A 27,809-nucleotide genomic window follows, 5' to 3' on the forward strand; every position below is an offset into this window, starting at 1 on the left:
CCACCCTAAGGCGCCTGGCTTTCTCAACGGATGTTATGCCAATTTATTAATATTGGTGATTGCCCGCAGTGACTAACCCCTCAGCACGGCGGAATGTTCCAGGATAGACAGGAGAGGAAAGGAGTGGGGAACCGCAAACGTGGGGCTGCCGCCCCCGCCCTGCCACCCAGGAAACCCCGGGGCCATCATGGAACCCTGTCTGAGAACCACGGGCTCCACTCCCACTTCGAACTGGAGGAGCAGCCGGCCAGGAGCCCAGAGACACCCAGCATGGCCCAGGCCGAGGTGGGGCCTTGGACTTTGCCCAACCCAACAGTCTTCCCAAGTGTAATTGGGAAGGATTAGAGGAGCCCTGCTGTTGGCTTTTGGGTGAGAGGCCAGGGCCATACAGAAAGGTCACCTGATGCCCGGTGCAGAGGGCCAGACTGGGCCGAGCGCTGGCCGTGGCTCCACTTCCTTCTGCCATCATCGCCGCAAGAAGCAGCTGTCCCTTGTCTTTGCCTCCCAGGTAAGGGCTCTCAGGACAGATTCTCAACCCCCCAGCGCCCTGGTGACTCCAGGCTGGGCCTCTCCCCTCGTGTCCACGCCCCTGCCTTCCCGTCTTCCTGCAGCCTGGCTGCTCCCATGGAGGCTTTGGTCCGTGTGTGTCTCTGGGCATGTCTCGCCTTCACCATGATGTCCCCCCCGAGTGGCACCTTCAGCTAGGTTTGGTGACGCATGCCAGCACTTTGGAGGCTGAGGCAAGGGGATCCCGAGTCTGTGGCCTTCCTGGGAAAATTGGGAAGAGTCTGTCTCTAAAATATGCAGGCAAAAAAGGCCATTTTTCAGTTTTTTAGGAAAAACATTTTGCTGTCCGGGCTGGGTGACATCTCATCCCAGGCTTTGGTTCTCCCGTTCCACCCTCGCCCAAGCCCCTGCCCAGGCCTGGACTGTCTCTGAGGAGCGGCCACCACAGACGCATGTCCACGTGCATGGCAAGTGCATGTGATTTTTTAGGCAGGGTCTCGCTGTGCAGTCCAGATTGGCCTAGTACTCACTGTGACCCTCCTGCCTCAGCTTCCCAAGTGCTGGGATGACTGGCGAGCACCACCACCCCCAGCTGTGTTTTTTATTTTTATTAGCACATATGTTCAGGCTGCCGTGCTTCCATTCCCTGTGGGGAGCTGGACCTGTGCACAGCACATCTTAATTCTTCCTCTGGTCCCCGTCCCTCCCTCACGCCAACGCTCCATCCCCTCCCATCTGAGAGAGCCCTGTCCCCTGCTTCCCATGATCTACTTTTGATTTTGATCCTTTTTAATTCAAGATTCTCATGGAAGAGAAATCATACAGCGTGTAAGCCTGTGCATTGGATTTTTTTACCTAGCATCATGGTTCAGGGTGCCCTCAGTTGCCTACAGACGACTCACCCCGGTATATCTTTAAGGCACGATAATTCTCCATCGTGGGAGATTGCCTCGCTTTACCTGCCCCTCGAATCTTACACCGCTTGCAGACTTAGCTAGCGTGATGTCCCCAATGCGTCTGAGAAGGTACCTAGAATGGGGGACGTCGGGGCCAAATGGAATTTCTAGTTTGGGCTTCCTGAGGACTCTGCACACTGATTTCCAGAGTGCCTACGCCACTTTATATTTACCTACAGAGCAGAGGGGTTCATTTTCTCCTTCACACTCACCAGCATTTGTTGTTTGATTTCCTGATGACAGCCATCATCAGGACGAACCCTCAGTGTTTTTTAATTTGCAACTCTCTAATGCAGAGTGATGGTGGGCACCTCTTCATGTATTTATTGGTCATTTACCTTTCTTGTGTGGCTTGTGTATTCATTTTACTATTTTGTGACTGGGTCTCTTATTTAAGTAGGGGGTCTAATTTTTTAGTTTCTTTGCATCGTGTAGGTTGTCTTTTCTTCAGTCATTTTTTGCTGTGCAGAAGCTTTTAAATTTGAAATGACCCCATTAGCTGGTTCTCAGTCCTGTATTTCCTGTGCAACCAGGGTTCTGCTCAGAAAGTCCTTGTCTACACCTATGATGTCAAAAGATTTACCTGTTTTTCTATTCCAGCAGGATAAGTGCTTCTGTTTTAAAATTTCCTTCTTTGATCCATTTTTATTTTAGTTTAGTACATGGTGAGAGATGACAGGTCTGCACTCAATCTCCTGTCAGTTTTCCCAGCACCACTCATTACAGAGGCTGTCTTGCTTCGGTGGATGTTTTTAGCCCTTTTGTCAAAGATTAAATAGTGAATGTGCCTGTGGTAGTTTCTGTACCCTCTCTTCTGTTTCCTGGCCCTCATGCTGCTTTTTGTGTCAGTACATGCTGGGGTTTTGTTGTGTTTTAACCACACTGTTTTTGTCACCGTAGCTCTGTAACATACTTTCAAGCCTGGAACTGCGATGCGTCCCCGTTTACCCTTGTTACTCAAGATGGCTTTTGTTGTTTCGGGCCTCTCTTATTTCCATATGAACTTTAAGATTGTTTTCCCCAGTTCTGCCAAGAATGCTGTTAGTATTTGATTAGGATTGTGTTAAATCTGTATGTCAGCCTTGAAGTGTGGCCATTTTGATACATTGCTTCTGCCTACCCAGGAGCAAGGGGCATCTTTCTGCTTTCTGTTGTTGTTGCTTGAGCAGGGTCTCGCTGTGTGGTTCAGGCTGAACTTGGCCGCATAACAGTCGTCCTGCCTCAGCCTCCCACATGTTGAGGTTACAGGCGTGAGCCACCCGCCCCGTCACCTTTCCAGTTTAGGTGTGCACTGCAGTTTCCTGTTCCAGAGCGCTGGCGCTGTCACTGTGGTCGTGTCGCACTTCCTTGTTTCAGTGAACTGCTATGTGTTTAATGTTTCTGGGTGCTACTGTGACTGGCATTTTTCCCGACTTTCTGCTCAGCAGGTTCAGTGTACAGGGACATTCTGCATTTTGACATGTTGACTTTGTAACCGGCTACGTTATTCAATGTAGCTATTGCTTTAGGAACCCTTTCAGTGCATTTTGGGGGATTTTCTGTACACAAATCATGTACCCAGCACGTGGTCATGTGACGTCCTGCTTTCCTATGCGTCTCCTTATTTTATTTCTTTCCCTGCATACCGTCCTTGCTCATGTTTGGTACTGTGTTGCACAGAGGTGCTGACGGGGATGTCTTTGTCTTGTTCTTGCTTTTGGAGGGAAAATTTTCACTTTTCCCCTTTAATGTGGCTTTTGTCAGACTGCAGTGAGGTCCTAGAATATGCACTTTCCTCAGTATCGTTATGTGAAAGGGTGAGGGGTTTGTAAAGGCTTTGCCCGTGTCTGTTTGATGTCCTTGCTTCTGTTCCTGTGGTGCGTTTTATCTGCTGACTTGCGTAACTCGAACCATCCTTGCATTCCTGGAATGAAGTCTACGTGGTCCTGATGTTTGATCTTCTTGAAGATTCGTTGGATTCTGTTTGTTGAGAATGTCTGTGTCTCTGTTCATTAAAGAGATTGGTTTATACTTTTCTTTTTAGGTTGGATTCCTGCCTGGTTTGGGAATTGGGGTAATTCTAGCTTCCAGGAAAGTTGGGGAGCACCCCTTCCCTTTCTGGTCCGTCACAGAGCTTAACGAAGTGTCGGCATTAGGTCTTCCCTGAGGTTTGTGTGGAATTCTGCAGGGAGTCTGTCTGGGCGTGGACGTGTCCCAATGGCTGGGGTTTTTATTACTGTTTCAACCCTTACTCTAAATTCCAAGTAATCTCAGACCAGCCTTCTTTGCATCACCTGGAAGCTGTTGGATCCATCTCTCGAGTTCTCTTACTGTCTGAAAGGTACTACTCATTAGCACACACATGACGGGGCAGTGATTTGTATGTCTTGCTGCCAGCTGGCTCAGGTTTTAAGTTGATCATTCCACTAGCTGGAGCTGCCAGCAATACCCACGTGACTATCTGAGAAAACGAGGGCCACTGTGGCCGCAGAAAAAGCCAAAAGCATCCTGACGTTTTGCAAACCCTGCACAAACGAGCCACCACTATTTGTAAGATGTTTTAAAGGAATCCACAAATATAAGTATCTTTTTATTGAGTGAAATGTATTTGGTGACTATTGTTATAAATTTTAAGTGGTATGAATAGCATTCTTTTTTTTCTTTGTCTTTTTGAGACAGGGTCTCTATGCAGTCCAGGCTGGCTTTGAGCTCACTTTGTAGCCCAGGCTCATGGTCTGAAACTCGCCATGATCCTCCTGCCTCAGCCTTCCGAGTAGTGGGATTATAGGCGTGAACCACCATGCCTGGCTTATTTTTTCTTTTGAGACAGGGTCTCACTTTGTAGTGCAGGCTGGCCTTGAATTTGCTATGCAACCCAGGCTGACCTTGAACTCACTTTGATCCTCCTGCCTCAGCCTCCTGAGGCTGGGATTCAGGCGTGTGCCACCCACAGCAATCAATTCTGCTGTGCACTCTCTTGATAGAATTTTTGATGGCTCTCTCTTTTTTTTTTTTATGGGTACTGGGGATCGAACTCACAATCATGCGCTTGCAAGGCAGGTGCTTATTCCGCTGAGCTAAATCCTCAGCTTGATATAATTTTTTTTTGATGATAGAATTTTTGATCTCTCGATTTTCTGTTTGGAGTCTCTTGATGGATGCTAGTTCTCTTCTATGCTGGTCATTCATGTTTTGCATTGTTTTGTTTAGCTCTGTTAGCTTTTAATTAGTGTCTTCTGGTGCCTTGCCAAGATAATTTTATTTGGCCCAGTATCTGTTTACTGATACCTCCTGTGAGCTTGCTAAGTGCCTTATTGATCTGTTATCCCCCTGATATCCTTTCAAACAACCTGGGTGTGTGCCTTTTGGTTTCCTCCCCTTTGACACCTCATGGATCAAACGGAGGCTGGGTTAGGGTTGGGAGCTTTGGAAGGTTGGCTGCAGGCGTGGCTGCCAGCTTTGTTTTCGTTTGCTTGGCATTCGTGCTGAAGCGTGCGAGCTGGTTGCAGGGCACCGCTTTGTTTCCAGTGTGGAGACCGCGTTGGCGCATGTCCGCCTTTCAGTGAGCGCCTCCGGGACATGACTAAGTACCAGCCTCTGCCCGTCCCCAGAGTCAGCCTCCTCCATTGTTTGGGCAAATAACCTTTTCTCTAGGATGGGCCACGGTACCATTAAGGGTCCAAGGCAGGCAGATAGTGCCATCTCAAGAAAACCAACTAATAGCCATTAACAGCTGTGACAGCAGTGAGCAGCTATGACCCCTGGGCTGTGGTGAGAAACCGTGCGCCATTCCTGCATCAAATACAAACTTGTGTTGGCGAACCTTAGGGACAAACAGTGTATCCAAAAACGGCACTGTGAACAGTCAGAGGCATCCACTGTTGATCCACAGTAAAAGTTCACCCAGCACAACTTCCCTCTGCTGACAGAGCAGCAGTCAGCAGCAATGGCATCATTAACGAGGTGCCTGCACATTCATGCGCCTTAACAGTGGTATTAGAAAAAGTTGGGGAGGTGAAAAACCAGAGAATGAGAGAAGCAAAATTTGAAAAAAGTATCAATGGGGAATGCAAAAGAGAAAAAAGTGAGGTGGGGCTGGGGCAGGAGGGTCCCCTAGAGACGGAGGCCGCCAGGACTGCTCAGTGAGACCCTGTCTCCAAAAAACAAAAAGGAAGGCAGGGGAGGGGTAGACCCCAAATCCCACAGAATGCAATGAAGAAAAGATGAAAATAGAAAAATCAGAAAAGACCAAGTCAAAGAAAAACTTCCTGTGCATTTGAAGGAGTGGTTTGTTTCCAAGATCTGTGTCTGGAGCTCAGCCGGTCACAGCCCTGTGTCCGTTCACCCCGGATTGGTCACACCCAAGGCGTTCAGTGCATGACCTTTCTCCCAGTGGTGGGCAGGAAATGGTGTCAGCCTTCCGGTCTCTGCTGGACACTGACCTCAGATAGGAGTGTAAGAGTTGAGGTGGACAGTGTCCACAGCCTCGGGCTCTGGTTGTCCCTCCTCTCCAGGATCAGGGCAGTTGGTTAGTCCTGCCCCCACTGCCCTGGGCTATGGGGAGGGAAATCTAGACCAGCTTGGAGGAGGCAGCTGTCACACCTCACGTGGTGGGGCCTGGCCTCTGGCACTGGTTGCTTGCATCAGTGGGAGGCAGGCCCTACCTTTCTGTGTCTCTAGAACCTTTACAGAAATCATCACATTTTGGGGGGGTTATGCTACCAGTTGATGATTTCATTTATAGCTATAAACTTTGCTCTTAAAAATGCCTCCACTATGTCACGGGAGTTTTTTTCTTTTTCCTTTTCTTTCTTTCTTTTTTTTTTTTTTTTTTTTGGTCTTTGTGAGACAGGGTCTCAGTGTGCAGTTTGGGCTGGTCTTGAGCTCACTTTGTAGCTCAAACTCACAGCGATCCTCCTGCCTCAGCCTCCTGAGAGCTGGGACGACAGGTGTGCACCACCCTGCCCAGCTCTGTCCCATAAGCTTGGTGTTTTACACTTCTATAGTCATTCAATTCTAGAAACTCAATTTCTTCCTTGAATTATTGTTGGTTCCCTGGTTATGAGTAACCTATTGTTTAATCTTCATGTGTTTGCATAGTTTCTGTGGCTTACTCTGTTGATTTCTAGTTTTCTTCTGGTATAATTCAGGATTACTTCAATGCTTTTGCATTTACTTAGGCATGCTTTATGGCACAAACTATGGCCTATTTTGGACAAGGTTTCATGTGATGTTGGGAAAATGTGGATTCTGGGGCTGGGGATTTAGCTCAGTGGCATAACCACCTGCCTTGCAAGCAAGCGGTTGTGAGTTCCATCCCTGGTACTGATAAAAATGAAAAAGACAAAAAAAAAGAAAAGAAAAGAAAAATGTGAATTCTGTTGTTGGATGGTACAATCTGCAGATACCTGTTGAATCATTTTTAATGCTGTAGTTTAACACTGATAGTCCTTTTCTGATTTTTTTCTGCTTACCTTAGTTGATAGAGTGGGGTACTGAAGTTCCTTTGTATGATTATATTGGTGTCTATCTGCATTTTTTTTGTACTGAGCCTTGGACTCAGGACCTCAAGCTTGTTTGTTTTGAGGCCTTGATTGAATGGAATCATTTTCTGCCCTTTCATTTTCAATCTGTGCTGTTTGTTTTGGATGCATTGTGTCTCCTGTACGAAAGAGACGTGTACATTTGGGTTTAGGATCAAATCCACCCGTCCTTGTCTTTGGATTATGGAGTTGAGAACTCTGACATTGAAAGTGACAGTGCAAGGTGTGTCCTGAATTCTGGCATTGCTTGGTTTTTCCAGTGTTGATTGCTTTAGTTTTTCTTTGGCTCATACTATCCCACTTAGATTTATACTTCCTTGTGACCTCTTTGCGGTAGGTGGCTCCTCTGTCAGTCTGTCTGCCTGTCTAGCATACTCTTGACTATCTTCTGCAATGTTGGTTTAGGGGTTATGAATTTCTTTGCTGTGGAAACTTTGCCATTGATTCTGCAAGCTAATTTTGCAGGCTATGAATGTCTGGTTTAACTATTGTATTCTTTTATGGCTTGAATGAAGGACTTCACTCTAAGCTCTCCAGAGCTTCTCTATTTCTCATGAGAAATCTCCAGTTATTCTGATTACTGGGGACCTGGCCAGGGTCCCCAATCTCCCAAACAAGTGTATGGCAGAGGCTTAAATAAATGAGACAGTGGTGGGATTTTAGGGCTCCAGGTTGATCAAAACCCTCTGCAGAGTTCGAGCCTCTGGGGGCTGAGACGAGGGCTGTCTCTGGGCGGCCCGTATTTATTTAGTTTTTCAAACAGGGAACGAACGGTTAGAGTGGAAAATGCAGGAAACTGAGCAGAACCTGGGCTGGTCCGAGGACTCTGCCAGCTAACAGACTGTGTTAACTTAGGAGAAGGTCTCCATTGGCTTTTCACTCCTGAGCTACAGGATGTATTTAGCTGACTGGAGCTGGACCTGGCAGGCAGGGGAAGCGAACGGTGACTGCGTGGGGCTCGGCCTCTCCCACAGCCAGGGCAGGATTCCAGGGCGCTTGCTTCTCTTCTGCTTTGCCTTCAGTGTCTCTGCTTTCTGGGCTGATGGTCAGCTCTGGTTGGTTTCTGGAGCTCTTCCTTTGCTTCCCAGGAGGCTGCTGCCTTTCAACTTCAGGTCCTGGAGAGACTGTATTTTGCTACCAGCTTTTATGCTGCCCTTTTTTTCCTTGCACCCATTTCCAGGGCACAATTCCTGTGTAAAAGGGGAGACAGAGAGGCAGAGAGGGAGGAAGGAGCAGAGGGAGAAAGAGGGACTGCTGTGCTGCCTTCTCTACCATCCACCTCTGAGAATTTTCAGAAACACTATATGCATTAAACAATAACTCACCAGCACAATTGTGCACGGCTGCAATCCCAGCCCTCGGGAGGCTGAGGCAGGAGGGTCATTGTGAGTCCGAGACCAGCCTGGGCTACACAGTGAGCTCAAGGCCAGCCCGGACTGCAGAGAGAGCCGGTGTCAAAAAGACAAAAACAAAGCAAAGCGCCTCAAAAAACAGTAACTCCCCACTCTGTCTTCCCCTCCAGCTTCTGTCACTTGATTTTTCAATTGATCTGTTTTTTTGTTTTTTTGGTTTTTTCCTTTTTTATCAGTTCTGAGGATCCAACTCATGACCGCACCCTTGCAAGGCAGGCGCTTATGCCACTGAGCTAAATCCCCAGCCCCTTTTGCTTTTTTGATTTAAACTCCATCTTTTTCTGCAGTGCTGGGAGCAGAACACAGGGCCTGCTGTTTGCTAGCCCAGCGCTCACCCTGAGCCACAGCCCAGTCCAGTGCGTGTGAATGGACGGAGGGTCTCTGCGTTCACCTGGCCACAGCGCCCTGAGCTGGGTGTCTGTGTGCGGCTGCTCCTCCTCGCTTTCTTGGCCTTGCCCTCCAGCCCTGGCTAGCGGGTCCAGGCTTCCCTTCCTGGTCTCCGCGAGCAATGCTCTACTGAGCAGGTGGACTGCAGTGGACTGTGTCCACCTTTGTTCCATTGGCCTCGAAGCTGCTCGCTGGTCCCCAGTGTCCATTCCAATGCCCACCTGCCGGTCTCTGCCCAGATTTTCCGGAGAGCCATGCTGTGTCCAGGCTGAGTCTGTGGGCAGCACAGGTGCGGCTTTGAGAAGATGTGGTACCCGGTGCAGGCTGGCCTGGAGCTCCCAGTCCTCGCTCCTCAGCCTCCTCAGTGCTGACCTTACCAATGTGAGTGGCCACTTGTGGCTTTTTGGCCAGGTTTCTCTGGGGCCAGGGTTTGCATGGGATAGTTCCACTTGTGCCGAGTCATGTCATCTTAATCCTCATTCCTAAAGAAGGACAGTGACGCTCCTGATGGCATCCCCAATGCGGTTAACCTGGTCAGTCACCTTCTTCCCAGGCGCGGTCCCTGCCCCTGTAACGCTGTGTCCTCCCCTCTCCCGCAGCTGTCCTGGCCCATGGAGTGGCTCCGGGGTCCCTGGCGGCACTGTCTCTCCGGGCTGCTCTTACAGCTGCTCTTGTCCATCTGCTTCTTCTCTTACCTGAGGGTGACCTGGGACCCTCCCACGGGGTCCCCTACACCCGCGCCCAGCTCGGAAGACGTGGTCCCCACAACTCCCCAGAGGACCCCAGGGCTGGCTTCCACCACGCAGCCCCCCGCACCCCGGGGCCTGCTCATCCTGCTGTGGACCTGGCCATTCGGCCAGCCAGTGGCTCTGTCCCGCTGCTCGGAGATGCGGCCGGGCACAGCCGATTGCCGCATCACCGCCAACCGCAGTGTGTACCCCCAGGCCGATGCGGTCATCGTCCACCACCGGGACATCAGTTTCAAACCCAAGAGGCAGCTGCCACCTTCGCCTCGGCCACCGGGCCAGCGCTGGGTGTGGTTCAGCTTGGAGTCCCCCAGCCACTGCAGGCAGCTGGAGGCCCTGGATGGCTACTTCAACCTCACCATGTCCTACCGCAGGGACTCGGACATCTTCACGCCCTACGGCTGGCTGGAGCCCCGGGACGCCCAGCTCCCCGCCCCGCCCCTCAACCTCACGGCCAAGACCAAGCTGGTGGCCTGGGTTGTGTCCAACTGGAAGGAGAACTCGGCCCGGGTGGGGTACTACAACCAGCTGCGCCTGCACCTCCCGGTGGACGTGTACGGCAGGGGCCACCTGCCCCTGCCCCGCCAGGACATGCAGGAGCGCCTGGCCCGCTACAAGTTCTACCTGGCCTTCGAGAACTCGCAGCACCCCGACTACATCACCGAGAAGCTGTGGAACAATGCTCTGGGGGCGCCCGCCGTGCCCGTGGTCCTGGGCCCCAGCCGCGCCAACTACGAGCGCGTCCTGCCGCCTGACGCCTTCATCCACGTGGACGACTTCCCGAGCCCCCGAGCCCTGGCGCAGCACCTGCTGGCCCTGGACCAGGACGACGCCCAATACCTGCGCCACTTCCGCTGGCGGGACACGCTGCAGGTGGGCATCGGAAACTGGACCCTGGCTTTCTGCAAGGCCTGCTGGCGGTTGCAGGAGGGTCCCAGGTACCAGACAGTGGCCAGCATTGCAGCCTGGTTCAAGTGACGCAGCTGGCATGCCCTCCCCCCCGTGGTATGTCACTGCAAGGGACTCTTCTGCTGGAGAACTTACCTGCGGGAAGTCTCACACGCAGGTGTCCCCTGCAAGAAAAAGGGGATCCTTGTGATGGGATCACCTGCAGAAGACTCCGGGACTCTCATCTGCTGACATTCATCTGCCAGAGTCTCATGTGCTGGGCACCCACTTTTCAAGGGTGTCCCCTGCCTGGGCTCTCACCAGCCTGGGGTCTCATGTGTCTCAGGCCACACCTGCTGGACACCTTGGATTTCAGACACATCAGTAGCTCGGCTGTCACCTGCTGCTAGGAACTGGATTCTGGGGCACTCACCTTATAGGGCCTCACCTGCTGGGTACCCCAGAACCTAACCCTTGTTCCCAGGGTGCTGGCTCCCTGGGGTCCTACTCATTGGTAAGAGTTCATCCAGATGGCTCGCCACACCCGTGCCATTGTTCACTGACTGTAGGCAGTGCAAACAGCACTGTCCCCATTTTCCAGACAGGTGTGATGCAAGGCAAATGCATGTGTCCTCTCGTTCTAAAATAGCCATCTCTTCCCAGGGTGCTTTTCCTGTCAATGTCCAGAGTCACTTTCCGCCGTCATTCTGTGGGTAGAGAGTGGCCTTGTTTAGAGGGCAGAGGCCAGGAACATGGCACATGCTCATCACCCCGGGTGCCCTGAAGAGACCCCTGTGGCCGGGAAAGATGTGACCCCAACGTCAAGAGTGTGCAAGGCTCTGTTCTTCACCTTCCTGTGGCCTTGAAGGTCAAGCCTGTTGGGAGGGGGATCCTGGGGCTGGGCGCTGCCAGGAGGTGACAAAGGCCAGGGCAGTGGGGAGTGGACGGCCAGGCCGTCGGGGGTCCTAGCAGGGCAGGGTTGGGACACCGCCCTGCCCTGCCCTGTGTCCTGGTTGAGGGAGCCCGGCTGTGTGCGTCCGGACGTGTGAACTTGCTCTTGGAACACTCCGCATGCGCAGTGCTGGGCTGCCGCTGCGGGTGCGGCGCGCGTGTGGGCGGAGGGCTGGCGTAAGCACGCAGCTCGGTCTCCCTGGAAGCATATGCAGTGTGACTCACATTGGGAGGTTGGGGTGACAGGCGCTCAGGACCGAGGCGTCTGTCACCGCCATTGGCGGGAGGCTGTGTCTGAAGGCAACGGTGTCGCGGGCTGCACCTGTGTGACCCTGTGTGTGTCCCTGTGTGAGGGGGAGGCTGCGGTGTGTGCAGCCTCCAGGCATAAGGCCTGACCCTGGGGTCATGAGAATCCGGCCCCGGGAGCCTACCGGAAGCTCTGTTTCCAGTTATCGCGTGGCCTGTGCCAGCGCCCCGCGCTCAGGGCGCTGCTGCAGCTGGCGGAGACCAGGCCTGGGGAAGGTGTGCGCATGCGCACACTTGCACGCACGCGCACACGGACGCAGGGAGCTTCCTGACTGCCGCCCCCCAGTCCCAGGGTCCATCTACCCCCTTTTTTTTGTCTGGGGCTGAACTGTTTCCCCTGTGAGGTTTGGGGACCGCAGGACCAGACAGAATGGGGAAACTGAGGTTCTGAGCCACTGGCCCTTCGCAGCATCTGGGGACTCTGGCCTCTGCTAAAACGGGGCTGAGTCAGCCCACACAGTGCCGGAATCCACCACCAGCCCAAACCTCAGAGTCAGAAGACTGTGGGGGTGGGCGGGGACCCCAGCCAGCCACGGGCTTGCAACTCCCTTCCAAGCAGACCACCCACTGCGGGGGCCTGGCCACCAAGCCCTGGCCGGAGGGCTCCTTGGATGAAGTCTTGCTTCGTAGCGGCCTCGAGTGTCTCCCATTGCAGTGGGGGTGAAGTGCGGTGTACCCACAGGCCTGGTGGTTCTCCCGGGGAGGGGGAAACTTATTTTGGAGACATGGTTTCACTGTGTAGCCCAGGCTGGCCTTGAACTCACAGGGATGCTCCTGCTTCAGCCTCTTGAATGCTGGTGTTAGAGGCGTGCACCATCATGTTAGGGGGTGCATAGCTTCTGATGGTGCCCTCAGTTTTCAGATAGATGCGCACAGAGTCTGGGAAGGCTTTGAGGAAGTCCTGAATTCAGAGGTATTGGAGAAGAAAGGACTGTTCCTACAAGAGTCGCCTGGTTTCAGAGAGGCAGAAAAGGGCCCTGTGCCCTCTAGAGCTACCTGGGAGAGGTGGGGCAGAGCGCCCCTGGAGCCCCTAGTCTGGGGCACAAGGGAGGGGGTGTGTCCCAGTGGGAGGGGGCAGCGGGTCGGGTCCCCCCCTCAGGAAAGCTGGGGGGGGATTGTACCCTGCGGAGGTGTCCGACGACCAGGAGGGGAGGGGTGCACGCTCTCTGCCCCTCCCCCGCCACTCCTCAGCCTCTGGCACCCATACACCCCTCCCAAGCTCTAGGAACACAACGCCCCGCCTCCCGCTGCCATCTGGGTCTGCCAAGCATCAAGGTGACACCGGGGACAAATCCAAAAGCTGGCCCAGAGCTTTTCCGCGATTCTCTGTGCAGGCCCATCGTAAATCCCTCTTCAGGGCTTTTATAGACCCAGGGCTCAGGAGACCCAGTTCTGCCCCAGCAGGCGCGGACCTCGGGCTGCGTAGGGCTGGCGCCTGCCCAGACCTACACCCACCCGGAGGTGGGCAGCGTGCGGGCACAGTATTTTTAGCTGGTGAAAGGAGAGAGCCCTGCAAGCAGCCGACCAGCCCTACCGGGCAGGGGAGGCCTGTGTCCACTTTGACCCCACTGTCTTCACCATATACAGGCTGTCTCCCTCTCCAACCTGCAGTGGCCCTCACCAGCACACACTGAAGGAAGGTGAGCCGGGGGCACACCTGGGAGGAGCACCGGGCCAATCGGAAGGTGGGGAGGAGGGCCCTGATCACAACATCCACACGCATATTTTTGTGTGCGTATAGACAGTCTTACTGCACTATCCAGGCTGGCTTTGAACTCGAGATCCTCCTGCCTCAGCCTCTCAAATGCTGGGATAACAGCAGGGAGCCACCACCACACCTGACCCCACTTTCTTTTTTGTACTCCCTAAACAGGACCCCCTTTGGATCTACTTTTCTTTCTTCCCAAAGCAAATGGGGTCCCCACCGCCAGCCCTCAGGAGTTCTGCCTACGCGCTCCCCTTTTCCCAGGGGAGATCCAGAGGTACTAGCTTGAATCACCAGCCAGGCACGAGTTCTCACACTTTATCTCAATACAGTTATCGCGAGAGTCCCGCGGCCTCGACGGTGTACTCTGCACATGCGCAGTCTTTTGCAGGACTGGCCATGCTGACCGGTGGGTACCGTCGGGGGAGCAGGGAGAGCGCCGCCGTCTTGCCAGGCAGAGTGAGGTAGGGTCACACGCAGGCACACTCGCGCGCCGACAGCTCGTGCACCGTGTGGTAGCGGCTGTGCACGTCCATGAAAGATACCTCGTCTTCGTAGGCTGTCGGGCGACAGCAGGGCTGCGCGCGCACCCGCTCCCGCCGCACGCGCCGCTGCTGGCGCAGGCGCCGTAGCCCCAGATCGTAGACGCGCGAGGACGCCTCGCACGCGCCTGCGCAGTAGCGGAACAGCACCGTCTCGTCCGACGCGTAGCCCAGGCCTAGCTCGCTCACGCGCACCTCCAGCTCGCGCAGCCCACACGGCTGCGACCCCGACCGCGCACGCGCGCGCCGCCGCCGGGGCCCCGCCCGACGGCGCGGACCTGAAGGGCGGCTGGCCCAGGGCGCCAGCTCTCGCAGCTCCACGGCGTCCGGGGCGCCCTGCAGCAGCGCTCGGTCTGCGGGGAGAGAGGAGGGGGGTCAGTGGGCCCCTGCAGCCCCGTCCCCGGGCCCTTGCTGGGACCCACGGCCAGATCCGTGCACCCTCTCTGGGCAGAACTGGCAGGTGCACGTTTGGACTCTGCCACCGCGCCCCTCTCGACCCTGCACGTAGCTCTTCTTTGACTCTGCACCTTGACCTGAGCTGAACCGGGCCTCGAATCACGTCCTTTGGGCCCCCACTCCACTGCTGCCCACCTTCCCTTCCCTCCGTCTGCTTTCCCAATTGTGTGTGGCCCCGCCTAGCCTGTGCTCGGCTGCCCGGGGGCACTGACGCACCCTCTCTGGGCAGTGTTGGGCGTCTCCTCCCGGCGGGGCTGACCGTGCCTACCCTTTAGCTGAGCTGTCATGGGTCCCCATCCAAAGCCCCCATATTCTGTCTCCGAGCCTTGGGACGCCTCTCAAGCGCCCTCCCTTCTGCTCGCTGCAAGGGCCCTCAGTTTCTTCATTCTCTGTCTAAGAGACAAGTGGTGGCACGCACGCCTGTCAGCCCAGCATTCTGGGAGGCTAACGAAGAAGAACCGCAAGGTCCAGCCCAGCCCGGACAACTTAGCGAGATGGACTTCGAGAAAAATCAGGGCTGGGGAGCTAGCTCAGTGCAAAGGCCCTGGGGGCAATCCCGCTTCTGGGGGTGGGAAAGAAACAGCGTTTGTTTCTGTCCCGAGGCCTCCGCGTGGGTGGCTGCGGCTACTGTGGGAAGCCGGAGGAGGGAGATGTGACCAAGAACCAGGTCACTTCCTGGCAGGTGGCAGAGAAGACAGACAGGCCGACTTTCTCTCTGCCTCCCTCATTTGCCCAAATTTGGTCCAGTCCTAGGGTCTTCTCCCAGTCACCAGGAGCTGCCTCAGGTCACAGATTCCCAGGGCTCCAGGTCGAGATTTATGACCCAAGGAGCTGGCCCTGCCCAGCAGTGCCACTCGGAGAGTGGGGCAAGCTCTGGAATGGCTGGCAGCGCCCGAGGAGGGAGGGCGGATGGCGGCCAGGAGCCCATGGAAGAGGAAATCGTGACTGGAGATCCTGGCCGAGCCGAGGCCGCGGCACCTGGCCTGGGGAGTCCGGGGAGGGGAGGCTGCCCTGTCTGCGCTGCAGGGGGGTGGGGGGGCCCTTCTCAGACACACACACACCCTGGCTCCGAGCTTGGCTTGGGCTCTGGCACTTTCATCCCTGCCAGGTCCCTGCTCTCTGCCTCCGTCTCCGTGTCTGCTCAAGGAATCCTGCTTCATCCCTGTCTTGGACTGGACTGAAAAAGGGGGTGTCTGGGGACCTCAGGGGCAGCAGATTCTGTGTCCCTTAAGTCCAAGATGGAGACAGGAGAGTGGAACAGTGCTGTGGGCCCAGCTCATTTCTGGTGCTTAAAATTGTACCATGAAGCTGACTGACTTAGCGTGATTCTGTCCCAAAATAAAAAATATTTTAAAAAAGACCGAGGTTACCAGGTGTGGTGATGCACGCCCGTAACCCCAGCACGTGGGAGCTGAGGAGGATCAGTGTGAGTTAGAAGCCAGCCTGGGTTACACAGTTAGTTCAAGGCCAGTCTGAACTACACAGAGAGACCCTATCTCAAAAACGAAAAACATGCGGGAGCTCATGGAAAGGCCCTGCATTCTCCCTGCAGGACTGCAAAAGGAATTCTGTGGTGTTTCCTCCCCCAAGTGACCTCGGGGTTGCCAAATAAAATACTGGTTCACAGTTAAACTTGAACTTCACAGAAGCAACAAATAACCCGGCTGTCCCTGCCTCCCTGCAGCAGGGCTGGCTGTTTCCAAGGGGTCTGCTAAAACAGAGATGAGACTCCAGCCCCTCCGCCCTGTTCCTGTTCGTCTTCCCAAGACTGCTCCCAGCTTGGCCTGATGATGGACGTTTGCCATCAGCCATTCAGGAGGCAGGAGGATTGCACGGTCAAGGCCAGACTGTGCACCTTAGATCCCGTCTCAAAAAATGAAATACAAATTTTAAAAAGGGCTGGGGATGTGTGTAGCTCACTGCAAAGGCCCTGGATTCAATCCCCAGAACTAAGAAGGAAAATCCACCCTCGAGGAATTGGTTCAGGGTTTTGGTGGGCCAGCAACCACTCTGTCCATCTCCCCACCACCCCTCCGGCCACCTACTATGGGCCCAAGGACAGCAGGACATGAGACAGACAGGCAACCGCTCCCACCTGCCCCCCCCCCCCGTAAGCTGGCTTAGGTCTGGGGACCCAGTGTCCTCGGAAGGACTCTGCTCGTAGGAAGCGCAGGGTGCTGGGGTTTAAGGGCCCAGAGCCCCTGCCCAAGGCCACCCTTGTCCATTGTGAGGGCAAGAAAGGACTGTGTGGGCCGCCAGCCGGCGAGCAGAGACCTGCCGGGCCCCACCCGCACGTGCACGCCCGCATCTGCGCCCGGCCACCTGCATGGCCATGCGTGTGTGCACGAGGGGTCAGAACCCGCGGCCTGATGGGCGCCGGGGCCAGGTGAGGAGCTGGGCGAACGAAGGCCGTGCTCTGCGGTGGGCATTCCCAGGGCGCCTGGCAGTCCTTACCCCGGACTGGGGGGTCTCTGTGTCCCTTTTTGGGTTTCTCTGCCTGTTTCCAGATCTCGCTGTCGCCTGTCCTTGGTCCCTGACATCCGGAAGGTCACCCTGGGATCCGGCCTCCCTCTCTCCCCGGCCCCCCGCTGCGCTGCAGGGCCAGGCTGACAGCCAGGTCTAATCTCCATCTGGTCCCCACGGCCCCTCAGGGCCAGCGCCTAATTCCTTGTGACAGCTAAGCTGAGGGACCCCGGTTGCCAGCAGCCAGCCTCCCCCGCACCCCCAGCCAGTCCCGCGGGAGGGGGGGGGATTTGCAAGCTCCTCTCCCCCCATCTGAAAGGCAGGGCCCGCAACCCCCCCACGGTGGCCGCCCGGGGCAGGGCACAGCTTACACTGAGCCAGGCGGGCGATCCGGGCGTCCAGGGTGCGCGGGGGGCGGCGCAGCGGGGCCAGCGCGGGTCCCAGGCGGCGGCCGAGCAGCAGCCCCTCTCGACAGATCCACAGAGACAGCACAGAGCTACAGAGCACGGAAGCCAGGGCCGCCGCCTTCCAGCGCTGCATCCTCGGCCTGCGGGGACGGGGACGGGGTGGTTAGGCGCCAGCCTCGTCCGTCTGTGTCCTTGGTGACAAACGGGGTGCCGGGCGCTGCACACAGAGGGGCCCCTGCCTTTGAACACCCCATGCTTAATGATCATTAGTAACATCGAAATGATTCATCTGGGAACCATGGAACACGATGATAAGGTATTGCCAGGCACAGGGCAGGCTCTGAGCCAGGGTAATGGGGAGCCACCCTCATTTCAGGGTCCCGCGGTGTTTTCCTAAGAAGCCCATGGCACAGCCCAGACTTGAACATGGGTAGGAGTTGGCCAGGCATCGGAGCGAAGTGTCTGCGGTAGGGAGGGAGAGCAGAGCAGTGCAAAGGCCCTGAGGCCCAACGCCGCAGGCGTATCCAGCACGTGCAGGGAGGTGAGGCCTTCCAACTTTCCGGTAGGTGGCGCTGCAGGACGAGAGTGGGAGGGACCTGGGCTGACCCTGCGCCCAACTATTTATGTCCTTGAATGACTCCTTGACTCTCTCGGAGCCTCAGTTTCCCCTCCTGGGAGATAAACCGATGCTCCAAAGTGGGCAGCGATGGCCAGCCCGCCCCCAACACGGAGCGCCACACCCGGGGCCTTGGCACAGGCTGCATATCCCCCCACTGCAGTCCCCCTTCCCACAGCGCCTCCTCCAGGACGCCCACCCTGACTGCCTCCCCGCCTGCCCCCGCGGTCCACCACCTGATGTCCCCTCCCGTGAAGGCGCAGCCCGAGCTGGCGCGGGCTGCATACAGTAGGTGTTTAATAACGCCGCGCCTCCCCTCCGGGCCCAGACGCTCCCCGCGCCGGTGCCCCGGCCGCGTTTACATTCCCGCAGGCCGCCTGGGGTCCCGGAGCCTGGCCGCCCGCCCGGCGTAAACATTTACAGCAGCTCCGAGCTGAGCGCGCACGGCTGCCGCCGCAGCCCTGCAGGCGGGCTCGGCCGGTGTCGCCAGCGCCCCCACGCGCACACCGCCGGCCGCGCAGGCCGCGGCGTCTATCAGCGAGCGATTTGCCTTCATTTGCACCGGGGACCATCAGCAAAGTGCTGGGGAAACCGAGGCACAGAAGGGGGGGCTTGCCTCCATTACTGGTATTTGGTACGGCTTGGCGTGTGCGTGCGTGCGTGTGTGTGTGTGCGTGTGTGTGTGTGTGTGTGTGTGTGTGTGCGCGTGCGTGTGTGTGTGTGTGTGTGTGTGTGCCCAGGCCCTCCCGCCTCGCCCCCAGCCCGGGATGGGCATTTCTGTATTTTTGTCTCTGTTGCTGGCGTTAGGGGATGAGCTCCCGACGCGGGAGTAAGCAATTCCTGGGCCGGTGAGCCGCACATGGGAAGAGGGCTCAGTGGACTCCCGAGCACGCGGCAGGTGCTCCACGGCCACTTGCAGAAGGGAGAAGGACGGAAGGGAAGACACGGCGTGGCACGGGGTGGCTGGATCCCAGGTTCTATTCTGGGAGGCGGGAGGAGCCCAAGTTCAAGCCGAACCCGGGCAACTTAGCAACACCCTGTCTCCAAATACCAAATAAAAGGCCTTGGGAAGTGGTTGGGATAAGGCTCTGGCTTCAATCCCCAGGACAGCAAATGCATAAATTATAGCAGCCCCGATGCTGATGCCGGGTCCGAGGGCTCAGTGTGTGGCCGACTCCCCACCAGGCCCCTTCGCGAGGCCCGCCCACCCCTTTATTAAGCGCTAACTGTACACCAAGCTGCGGGCCTCCGCCTCCGGGTCTCTGTCCTGCTCCCAATAAACCCATGCATGCATCCGCGCATCGTCCATCCGACGTTTATTGAGCACCTATGATGTGCAGGCTGGAGGACACGGTGGGCCCAAGATGCACAAAACGCAAACATACTGGGCCTGGGGGCGCACCTGTAACCCCAGCATTCGGGGGGAGGCTGAGGCAGAAGGGCCACCACGAATCCGGTCGCCACAACAGCCCAGGCTGTAATGAGCTATAGTGCGTTCGAAGTCAGCCTGAACTACGCAGCGAGACCCTGTCTCAAAAAGAAAGAAAAAGATGAAACATTGGGGCCCAGAGAGGTGAAGTGATTTGCCTAAGGCCACACAGCTTGGACTTCGAATGCTGCTGGCGGCCTGGCCACCAGGAGGGAAAGACAGGGAGAGACAGCCACCCAGACTTCACTGGCCCCCCCAGCCCCCTGCTCCCCCACACCTGAGTTGGGGAGTGGCTTGCCTCAGTTTCCCAATTAGGCAGGAAGAGACCTAATTCTGATAATTTCCACTATGAGTTTAATGGGGGGGGCAGGCCCAGGACGGCCTTGGGTCCAGACCCCCATGGGAGCTCCAGGGAGACAGGAAAGCTCGGCCCAGCAGTGGAGGCTGATAAGCCGCCTTAACAATAGCCTTTCTGTGTGGGGGTCACCCGACTGGTTTCTCTACGGGCACCACCAACCCGGCCAGGAGGGGGTTGCGCAGGTGTGGCAGGGGACGTGGGGGGCCCGGGGTCACCCATGCTGCCTAGTGGGGCTTGGTCCCTTCCCTGCTGGGGATAAGGGCCACAGGCTGGGGAACTCCCACCGCCCAGGCTGGACCTGGACCAGGGGTCTGCAGACTCGTGCTGGGACCGGTGGGCAGGGAGGGGAAACGGGGACTCAGAGAGGGGCCTCGGGTAGCTCAGAGTCACACAGCCGGGGAGTTCTCTCCACTGGGCGGAGGGAGGGCGCTATTTCATGGCGCTTCCCAGGGAGAGGTAGGAGGTCAGGGGACCCCTCTTTCCACCCAGTCATCTCTTCTACTTTGGGGAAGCTGGGAATTGGCTTATTGCCATTTGGCAAACTCCTATTCATCCTTCAAGGCTCTAGCTCTTAGAGCCCCTCCACCAGACTGCCTCCCCTGGTCCTCTAGCTTCATGGTGTCTGTCCATGTCACCCTCTCTTTCTCTTCACTCAGGACCCCTCGGTGACTCAGTATCCCCATCTGCAGCCGAAGGGTGATGCAAATCACCCCTGGAACCCCAGGAAGGGCCTGACCGACTGTCACGGCCACCAATAGAGCTAGTGAGCCGTGAAGCCACGCGTGCGCATGCGTGAGCATGCCACGCACCTGGGAGTGCGCATGCGCAGGGCTCTGGCCTGGGAGTTCTGTCCCTTCTGGCTAATTACCAGGCTCCCTGGGCCTCAGTTTCTCCACCTGTACAATGGTCTGCATCGGGCCCGCCCCTATTTAGAGAGCTACTGAATTCAGTGACCACCTGCTGGCCTGAGAGTGGCAGCCCGCATGATGGGGACCTCAAACCCACGCACCTGTGGGCTCGACTCAGTTTCCCCGCCAGCCCTCGCAGCCGCTCGGCCTGCAGCTGGGCTCACTCTCGGGGCTGTCTGGGTGGGGAAACTGAGGCGCCGTGAGGGGTGGGCCTGGGCTCTGGGCCTCTCAAGAGGAGAGGCTCGAGGGCTCTCGCAAAGCGACCAAAGGGGGCCCCCTCCCTCGGAGGCCCCAGGGCCCGGCCCCACCCCACCCGGCAGGCAGGGAGCCGGGGGCAGCTGCAGGCTGGCGACGCACATCTGGGGGCAAACCAGGAACATCTGGCCAGCACAGATGTTTGCACGCAGTGTCTGTGGGGGCCAGAGGCCAGGCTCTGGGGCGGGAGAGCGAGCCTCTCCCCCCCCCGCCCCCGCTTCCCTTCCGCTCCTGGCCAGGGGAGGGCGCCCAACCCGGCCTCTTCTCCTCAGCCCTAGAAAGGGAGGGCTGCTCGCCTGCTGGAACCATCCTGGCTCCCCACTGCTCCGAGGATCAGGTCCCAGCGCACAAGCTTGTCTCTGGGCCTTTCTTTGTCTAAGCGAGGGGTGTGAAGGCAGGGAGGGCGCCTTGGGGGGGGGAGGGTCTGCAGGTGCTGGTGAAAATCACTGTGCATGTAATCACAGCACCTTAGGAGGCTGAGGCAGGAGGGTCTCAAGTCCAAATCCCGCCGGACAACTTAGCAAGACTCTACCTCAAAATTAAAATAAATAAGGGCTGGGAAGTGCACATCAATGGGAAGACCTTGGGCTCAACCCTCAATACTGGAAATAAAAAGGGCATAAATTATTTTGTTCCATTTGGAATATGTACTGCCAAAGCAAGCCCATTTGGTAGATAAGAAAACTGAGGTCTAGAGAAGTGAGGTGACTTGCTCAAGGTCACACGGCCCAGGGCTAGGCCAGGATTGGAACACTGGTTCAGCAAACTCCTAGTCACTCTTCAAAGCCTTAGTTCCCACACCCACTGCTCCTAACCACATAGTCACTGGCCTGTGTAACTAGAAGAGTAATAATAACACTAATAGCCAACAATGTTGCCTTAAGGCTGAGTGCTTTCCCCTACATTCAGTCCTGCTCACAGCCCCTGAAAAAGATGCTGACAGCCTGATTTCTACATAGGGAAACTGAGGCTCAGGGAGGTTACGTGATGACTCAAAAATCACACAGCAAAACAAGGTTAAGCCAAGGTCTCTTAATAACTCCACAGCCACTTCCCAAGAGCCCTCTGGCTGAGGTCAGAAGCCACAGAGGCTGTCAGACCTGCTGTACGGAGGCCAGAGGGGTTGAGAGGTTTTCTCAAAGACACACAGCAGAGCAGAACCGGCAGGGAAACGCCTGAGAGAGAGGAGCGTGGCTGGAACAACCTCGGCCAGAGGTAAACCGGCCGGGCCGGGCACAGCCGTGTCATTCCTGCACTCTGGGAGGCTGAGGCAGGAGGATCCCAAGCTTGAGGCCAGCCTGAGCAGCTCTGCAATTTAGCAAGACTCTGTTTGACAATAAAAAATAAACAGGGTTGGGAACGGAGCTCGGTTTGCAGGCCCTGGCTTCCACCCCCGGACTGAAAAGGGAGGAGGGAAACGGCTGGGGGCTCTGGGTGGCCCAGGGGCACAGTCCGGGCACAGCAGGCGGCGGTGGCAGGGAGCGAGCTGGGCGGCAGCCGCGCTTCCGGCCCCCTGCTGTCGGCCTGTAAAATTCCCACCTTGACCACACAGGCGGCTGGCGGCGAGCGCGCACCTGTGGCCGGCGGGGGCGGCTGGGGTGGTGACGGGATCAGGCTAATGAGGCCTGGCACGGCTGAGCAGCTGGCGCGGCGCCCGGAGCGGGCTCAGGGGATGCGGGTCCTCGGGGAGCAGCGGGAAGCCGCCGCCCGGGGCAGCTGGCCGGCTGACCAGGGGAAACCGAGGCACAGAGCACAGGCGAGGCTGGGATTCCCACAGCGACGCAGACAGGGCTTCTGTCACCTCCCTGGACTCAGTCAAGCCTGGGTTCCTGCAACAAGCTGAGCTATTTATTTAGACCCCCATGCTGTTTCCCCTCCAGACTCAGTTTCCCAGGAGAGAGAGCAAGCCGGGTCCTGCTCATTTCTTCCAGGGCTCGCCTGAAGCCTAATTCTCTCTCTCTTTTTCTTTTCTTTCTTTCTTTCTTTTGGTCTTTTTGAGACAGGGTCTCGCTGTGCAGGTCAGCCTGGCCTTGAGCTCACTTTGCAGCCCAGGCTGGTCTCGAACTCACAAGGATCCTCCTGCCTCAGCCTCCTGAGTGCTGGGATCACAGTGTGGTCACCTTGCCCAGCTCTACAGCCTGATTCCTCTTGGACTGCATGAGGCAACTGGACAGTCGGTTCGGGCTCTCCACTTCCCACGCAGGACCCCCACGGCGTGGACACTCGGCAAGCAAAGGGTCCCCGGCCCACCGCTCCACGCTCAGCCCACACTCCCCGTGCACGCGTGGGAGCCGGCCCAGAACACAGCACACAGATACAACTCTGCGCCCCACCTCGTCCTGCCAGCTGTGAAATGGGGAGCCCAGGCTGGGGGCCTGCCGGCTGGACCTGGAAACCCAGCTCTGTGTCCTGATATTATAGACAGCGAAGTTAGGTAGAAATATGATAGGCAATCAGACAGGGCTAACCCCCACAAGACGTCAGTGCCCGAGACAAGAACACATCACAGTGGTGGCTGGAGGCTCACACATCGAAGTCCAGGCCTCAAAATAAAGATGGAATGACCTCTCCGGAGGACGAATACCATCCTATGATCCGTATCACCTGGTCCAATAAAGCCTAGCTAGGCATCAGGTCACTGAGGCAGGTGACCAGGACCTCCTGACCCATCTCTTCCAAAAAAGGTCCTGGTTCTCTCCACACACACCTGCTTCCTCACTGGACCAACATTACCTAAGCACCCATGCTTGCAATGCTATTGGCTAAACACAGATTTGGCCCTAGAAAACTTCCCGTAAGAAGTTGGCTCCGCAGCACCCCCCTGACCCCCCTGGACCCCCTCCTGCCTCGGGGAGCTGCCTGTGCACCTCCCGGCCCCTAAGCATTCATCCTTGGATTCCGGGGGGCATGATGAGCCCCGCACGCGTGACCGGGGAGCTGGGCGTGGCCCTGTTTCCCTGGCACTTGGAGGTCCCGGAGCACGGGGACTGTCCTTTGAACACACACTTGAAACAACCTCGCGTTTGTGTGCCTGTCCTGATTTTTTGATTCCTTCCGCCCCAGACTCTTGAAAGTGCTTTCTTCCACCCAAACGCCCCGCAAATCGAGGCCCAAAGCCCGAGGGGGCATTTCCTGCCGCTGGTGCCATGTCAGACACCGCGCCCCGGCTGAAGAGGGGGACTTTGTTTTCTTCTCCGAGCCCCTACAATTAGCTTTGTGCAGCTGGCCGGGGGCAGAGTGGGCTCGGGAACTCTGACCCTCAGAAGCCCCGGGATGAAAGCAGTGGGGAGGGGGCGGGGAGGGGAGCTGCAGAAGCTGGAATCTGCCCGGGCTGGTCACGCCGCCGCCCGCCCACCGCACTGGGGCTTCCTCAGCCTGCGGCACCGGCACCGGAGACAGACAAAGAACGTGGTGGAACCCGGACGGATGTAGGACCCGGGCACGGCGGGGCAGCCGGGCGGGGGTGAGGCAGGCGGGAGGGGCCCGGTCTCCCGCACCCTGCAGGTTGGGGTGACCCAGCCTTGCAGACCTGTGAGCCTGGCTGTTGCACCCCAATACCTGTGCTGATTCCTAGGGAGGTGGCTCGGTAGCACGGACCCCGGGGAGAGGTCATTTGTCCCCCCGGCCCTCTGCAGACCCCGGAGCCTAATGACCTGAAGTCACCCAGGACCTCGGGGGGCAACAGCAGGGCGCGCAGGCTTGCCTGGCCACCCCACCCCCAAACGCAATCTTTGCCCTTAAGGGACCCCCCTCCGCGGGGTTTCACGCCCTCTTGTGGCTAAACGGACGGGCTGGCGAGCTGCGCCAGGGCCGGCCCTCACCGGAGGACACGGTGTCCCCGGCAGGCAGGCAGGCAGGCAGGCGCGCGGGGAGCGCGCAGGAGCCCGCGGCTGACAGATGTTTACTTCTGCGCGCAGCTGGCCGCGACGGCAGCCCCCTCCCGGGCTGTGCGGGCCCCGAGCCCCCTCGAGGCCGCGGGGGACCCCAAGCGGAGGGGCGTCCGGGTCTCGCCCTGGCGGGGGGCGGGCGGGGGGCTCCGGGGCCGCCGGGGGGCGCCCACCCGGGCGCAGAGGGCACCGCGCGCGCGCCGTCGGGCGGCTGGAGCGCGCCCCGGACCCGGACCCGGACCCCGCCGACCTGTCGCGCCCCCGCCGCCCTCCGCAGGCAGGCGGACACCCCGGCCCGGACAGGGGACCCCGCGCCCGTCCCGCCCAGCCCGCTTACCTGCTCGCGGCGCCGACTACCCAGCCCCGGCCCCGGCCGCCGCGCCCGCCATCCGGGCCGCCCGGGCCCGCGGAGCTCGGGGGGGCCCGGGCCGGAGGAGGCGGCCGCGGGGGGTGCACGGCGCGGGCCGGCCCATGGGGTCCCCCCGGCCGCACCCCCGGGCGCCCTCAGCCCCGGGCAGCGGCCATCAGGGCGGCAGGGGCGCAGGCGGGGGCGCCCCGGACGGCGTCTCCGGGGCGCGGGGCGCGGGGCGCACGGACGTCGCGCGGGCAGCGGGCCCGGGCCGGGATCGGGCGGCGGCGCTCGGCGGCTGCACCGCGCTCTCCCTGCTGCCGCGGACGGCGGCGGGCGGGGCGGGGCCGGGGGCGGGGCGGGCGGCGGCTCGGGTTTCCCGGCCAGGAGCGGCCCCGCCCCCCGCAGCCGGCCGCCGAGGGGCGCACCCCGATCCTCCGGCGGCGCTGGTGGCTGAGTCGCGAGGACCCCCCAGACGGTGACAAAGAGCTCCCGGGGACCCCGACGGCCCCCCATCGGGAAATCCAGGCCCCCAAGACATCCGTTCCCCGAAAGAGGGGACCCCCCCAGCTCCCTCATCGCCCGGGTCTGCGGTGTCCCCTGACTGCCATACCCCACCATGTACCTCCAAATCCCCTTCAGCAAAGTAAATCTCCAGGAACGTCCCTTGGGGGAACCCCCAGAACGAATGTCCCCGGGGATTGTTTCCCAGGCCCATTCCGAGGATCCCTGTGGCATCTCTTCCAAAAATCTGGAGCCCCGAAACATCCCCAGATCTCTACCCGGAGGACTGAGAGCCCCAGTGTCCACTCTGACCGCCGGATCACGCCCCACAAGTGCCCCCTCCCCGCAGAGGAGTGTAGGACCCCCCCCCCGACCTGTTCCAAGTGCACTTTCAAAACAGAAAAAGAAATAGAAGCCCCCTCCCCAGAAAACCCATCTCCGGGAATCGGGTACCCGTAGTTTCCCCTAAAACAACACACAACACCCCAAGACAGGAGAAGAGACCAACAGAGCCCCCCTCCAGGAGCAGGTCCCCCAAATCTGGCCTCAAAACCCTGCAGGGGATCCCCTTCCCACTCTGGCTGGCGCCCCCTTCTGGGCACTAGGACCCTCGGTACCCCGTGGCATCCCACCCTCCCTGGCACCCAAACCCACCCAGCTCCCTGCCCGACGGCTCCGCGCGCCCAGCGCGCCGCCTGTCGGCCGCACCGGACTGACCCCCGAACCGGACTGGGCGAGGTGGGCGGGGCCGAAGGGGCCAAGGCCACGCCCCGGGGCCGTTGCCAGGAAACAGTGCCCTGAGGCCCCGCCCCCCGCACGTTCACTCAACCCCAGAGGTGGCTGCGCCCGCGGTCCGGGTCCTGGCCCCCCGACTTCTCCCCGCCGCCTGCGGTCTCCAGCCTCCTCCGCGCTCAGGTCCCGGGTTCCTCCGGTCCCAGGAGCCTGTGGAGGACACAGCCACAGCGAGGCCTGCGGGGACCACCGCCACCCCGCCACCTGCCTCCGGCTCCTCCTGCGGGCGCTGGATGCAAAGTGCGGGATTGAAGAGACTCGAGGTGACTGTGCGTCACAGAGTTGACGCTCCGAAGTGGCCTGCTCCCAGTCCAAGAGGAAAACCCAGGGGTCCCGTGCCCTGAAGTGCCCTGGGCTTCCACTGCCGCCCCGTGCCTCAGTTTCCCCGTGGTGTGTGACGAGTGGAGCCCGGAGGTGCAGTAAGGATCGGTGAGCGCGCGCTCCCCTGCTTGGTTCGGGGGCGCTGCTGCCCATCTCTGTCCTATCCGAGTGACAGATGCACACACGATACCACAGGGTGGCACTGGGGCCGCTCAGGCGCGGACCCCGAGTCTTACTCAAAGTGAGGTCACAGCCACCACCCTCTCCACCCTCACTCAGGGGCAGTCGCCCCACCAGACAGGGCTTGCAAGCTCGGGGCTCTGCACACACACTTGGACACAGGCCCCCAACCCCAGAACTGCGTCTCTCTCACACACACACACACACACACACACACACACACACACACACACACGCACATGCACACACACACACCCAGGGGTACCCTTACACGCTTTGCTCCCAAACTCACACGCAGGGCTGGCACACGCGCATGCGCGCACGCACAGACAGTCCCCCCCAGATGATGTTTGTGCGGCCACACAGACCAAACATCACACCCCAGCCCTGCTGCCACCCGTACCACACCCACTCCGGGAAAACACACCCCTGCCCTCATGTGCACACGCACAGTGCCCACACACGAGGCCCCTGTGCGCGGGTGTCGAGGTTCCTGGGGACACACAAGCTGGCTAGCAGCATGGCCCCCGGCCACCACGCAGCTGGTAGGGCACCCCCCACCTGGCCAGCCACCGTTAAACTGTCACCCGCTGCCCCCCGCCGCCTCCAAATAACCACAGGCACTGGAGGCCGTGGGGGTGGGGCGGGCAGACACGTGAGGTGCAGGACACACCAGACATGTGCCCACCATGTGGACGCTCGTAAAATGGTTGTCCTGGCAACAGACACTTGAAGCTTTGGTTCTGCTTCGGGGATGGAGGGGCATGGTGAATATGGGGGACCCAGGCTGAGTGGGTGGGGGCATCATCAGCACCCGCTTGTGGGGGGCCACATCCAGGGACACCCAGATGTGGAGGAGACCCGGTCACACCGAGGGACAAGGTCCTGCTACGTGGCCACACCAGAAACACAGGTTCCACCAACCCAGAGTCACCCACATACTGTGTCACCCCCTAGCAGGC

At 58.5% G+C, this 27,809-nt stretch overlaps 2 protein-coding genes across 2 annotated transcripts; one reads left to right on the forward strand and one right to left on the reverse strand.

Annotated features, from left to right (window-relative positions):
* The first annotated feature begins 356 nt into the window (after positions 1 to 356).
* Positions 357 to 10,601, forward strand: LOC134471056 (3-galactosyl-N-acetylglucosaminide 4-alpha-L-fucosyltransferase FUT3-like). Its single transcript, XM_063228779.1, has 2 exons — positions 357 to 508; positions 9,384 to 10,601. The coding sequence occupies exons 1-2, from the start codon at positions 404 to 406 to the stop codon at positions 10,506 to 10,508; spliced, it is 1,230 nt and encodes a 409-aa protein (XP_063084849.1). The 5' UTR covers positions 357 to 403; the 3' UTR covers positions 10,509 to 10,601.
* A 3,082-nt stretch (positions 10,602 to 13,683) lies between these two features.
* On the reverse strand, positions 13,684 to 25,375 carry Nrtn (neurturin). Its single transcript, XM_063228788.1, has 3 exons — positions 25,039 to 25,375; positions 17,213 to 17,388; positions 13,684 to 14,275 (listed from the first exon to the last, which is right to left on the reverse strand). Exons 2-3 carry the CDS (start codon positions 17,379 to 17,381, stop codon positions 13,851 to 13,853), a joined length of 594 nt encoding a protein of 197 aa, XP_063084858.1. The 5' UTR covers positions 17,382 to 17,388; positions 25,039 to 25,375; the 3' UTR covers positions 13,684 to 13,850.
* Between the last annotated feature and the right edge of the window lie 2,434 nt (positions 25,376 to 27,809).

Source organism: Cavia porcellus, unplaced genomic scaffold, assembly GCF_034190915.1.
Source record: "Cavia porcellus strain 051 isolate PalLab524CR breed Dunkin Hartley unplaced genomic scaffold, mCavPor4.1 scaffold_17, whole genome shotgun sequence".
Lineage (NCBI taxonomy): Eukaryota > Metazoa > Chordata > Mammalia > Rodentia > Caviidae > Cavia > Cavia porcellus.

Excerpts from the sequence above, each read along its gene's own strand:
- Nrtn (XM_063228788.1), bottom strand. The coding sequence starts at position 17,381 with ATGCAGCGCTGGAAGGCGGCGGCCCTGGCTTCCGTGCTCTGTAGCTCT. Across the intron at positions 14,276-17,212 it reads GATCGCCCGCCTGGCTCAGT|ACCGAGCGCTGCTGCAGGGC; the intron begins GTAAGCTGTGCC and ends CTCTCCCCGCAG.
- LOC134471056 (XM_063228779.1), top strand. The coding sequence starts at position 404 with ATGCCCGGTGCAGAGGGCCAGACTGGGCCGAGCGCTGGCCGTGGCTCC. Across the intron at positions 509-9,383 it reads CCCTTGTCTTTGCCTCCCAG|CTGTCCTGGCCCATGGAGTG; the intron begins GTAAGGGCTCTC and ends CCTCTCCCGCAG.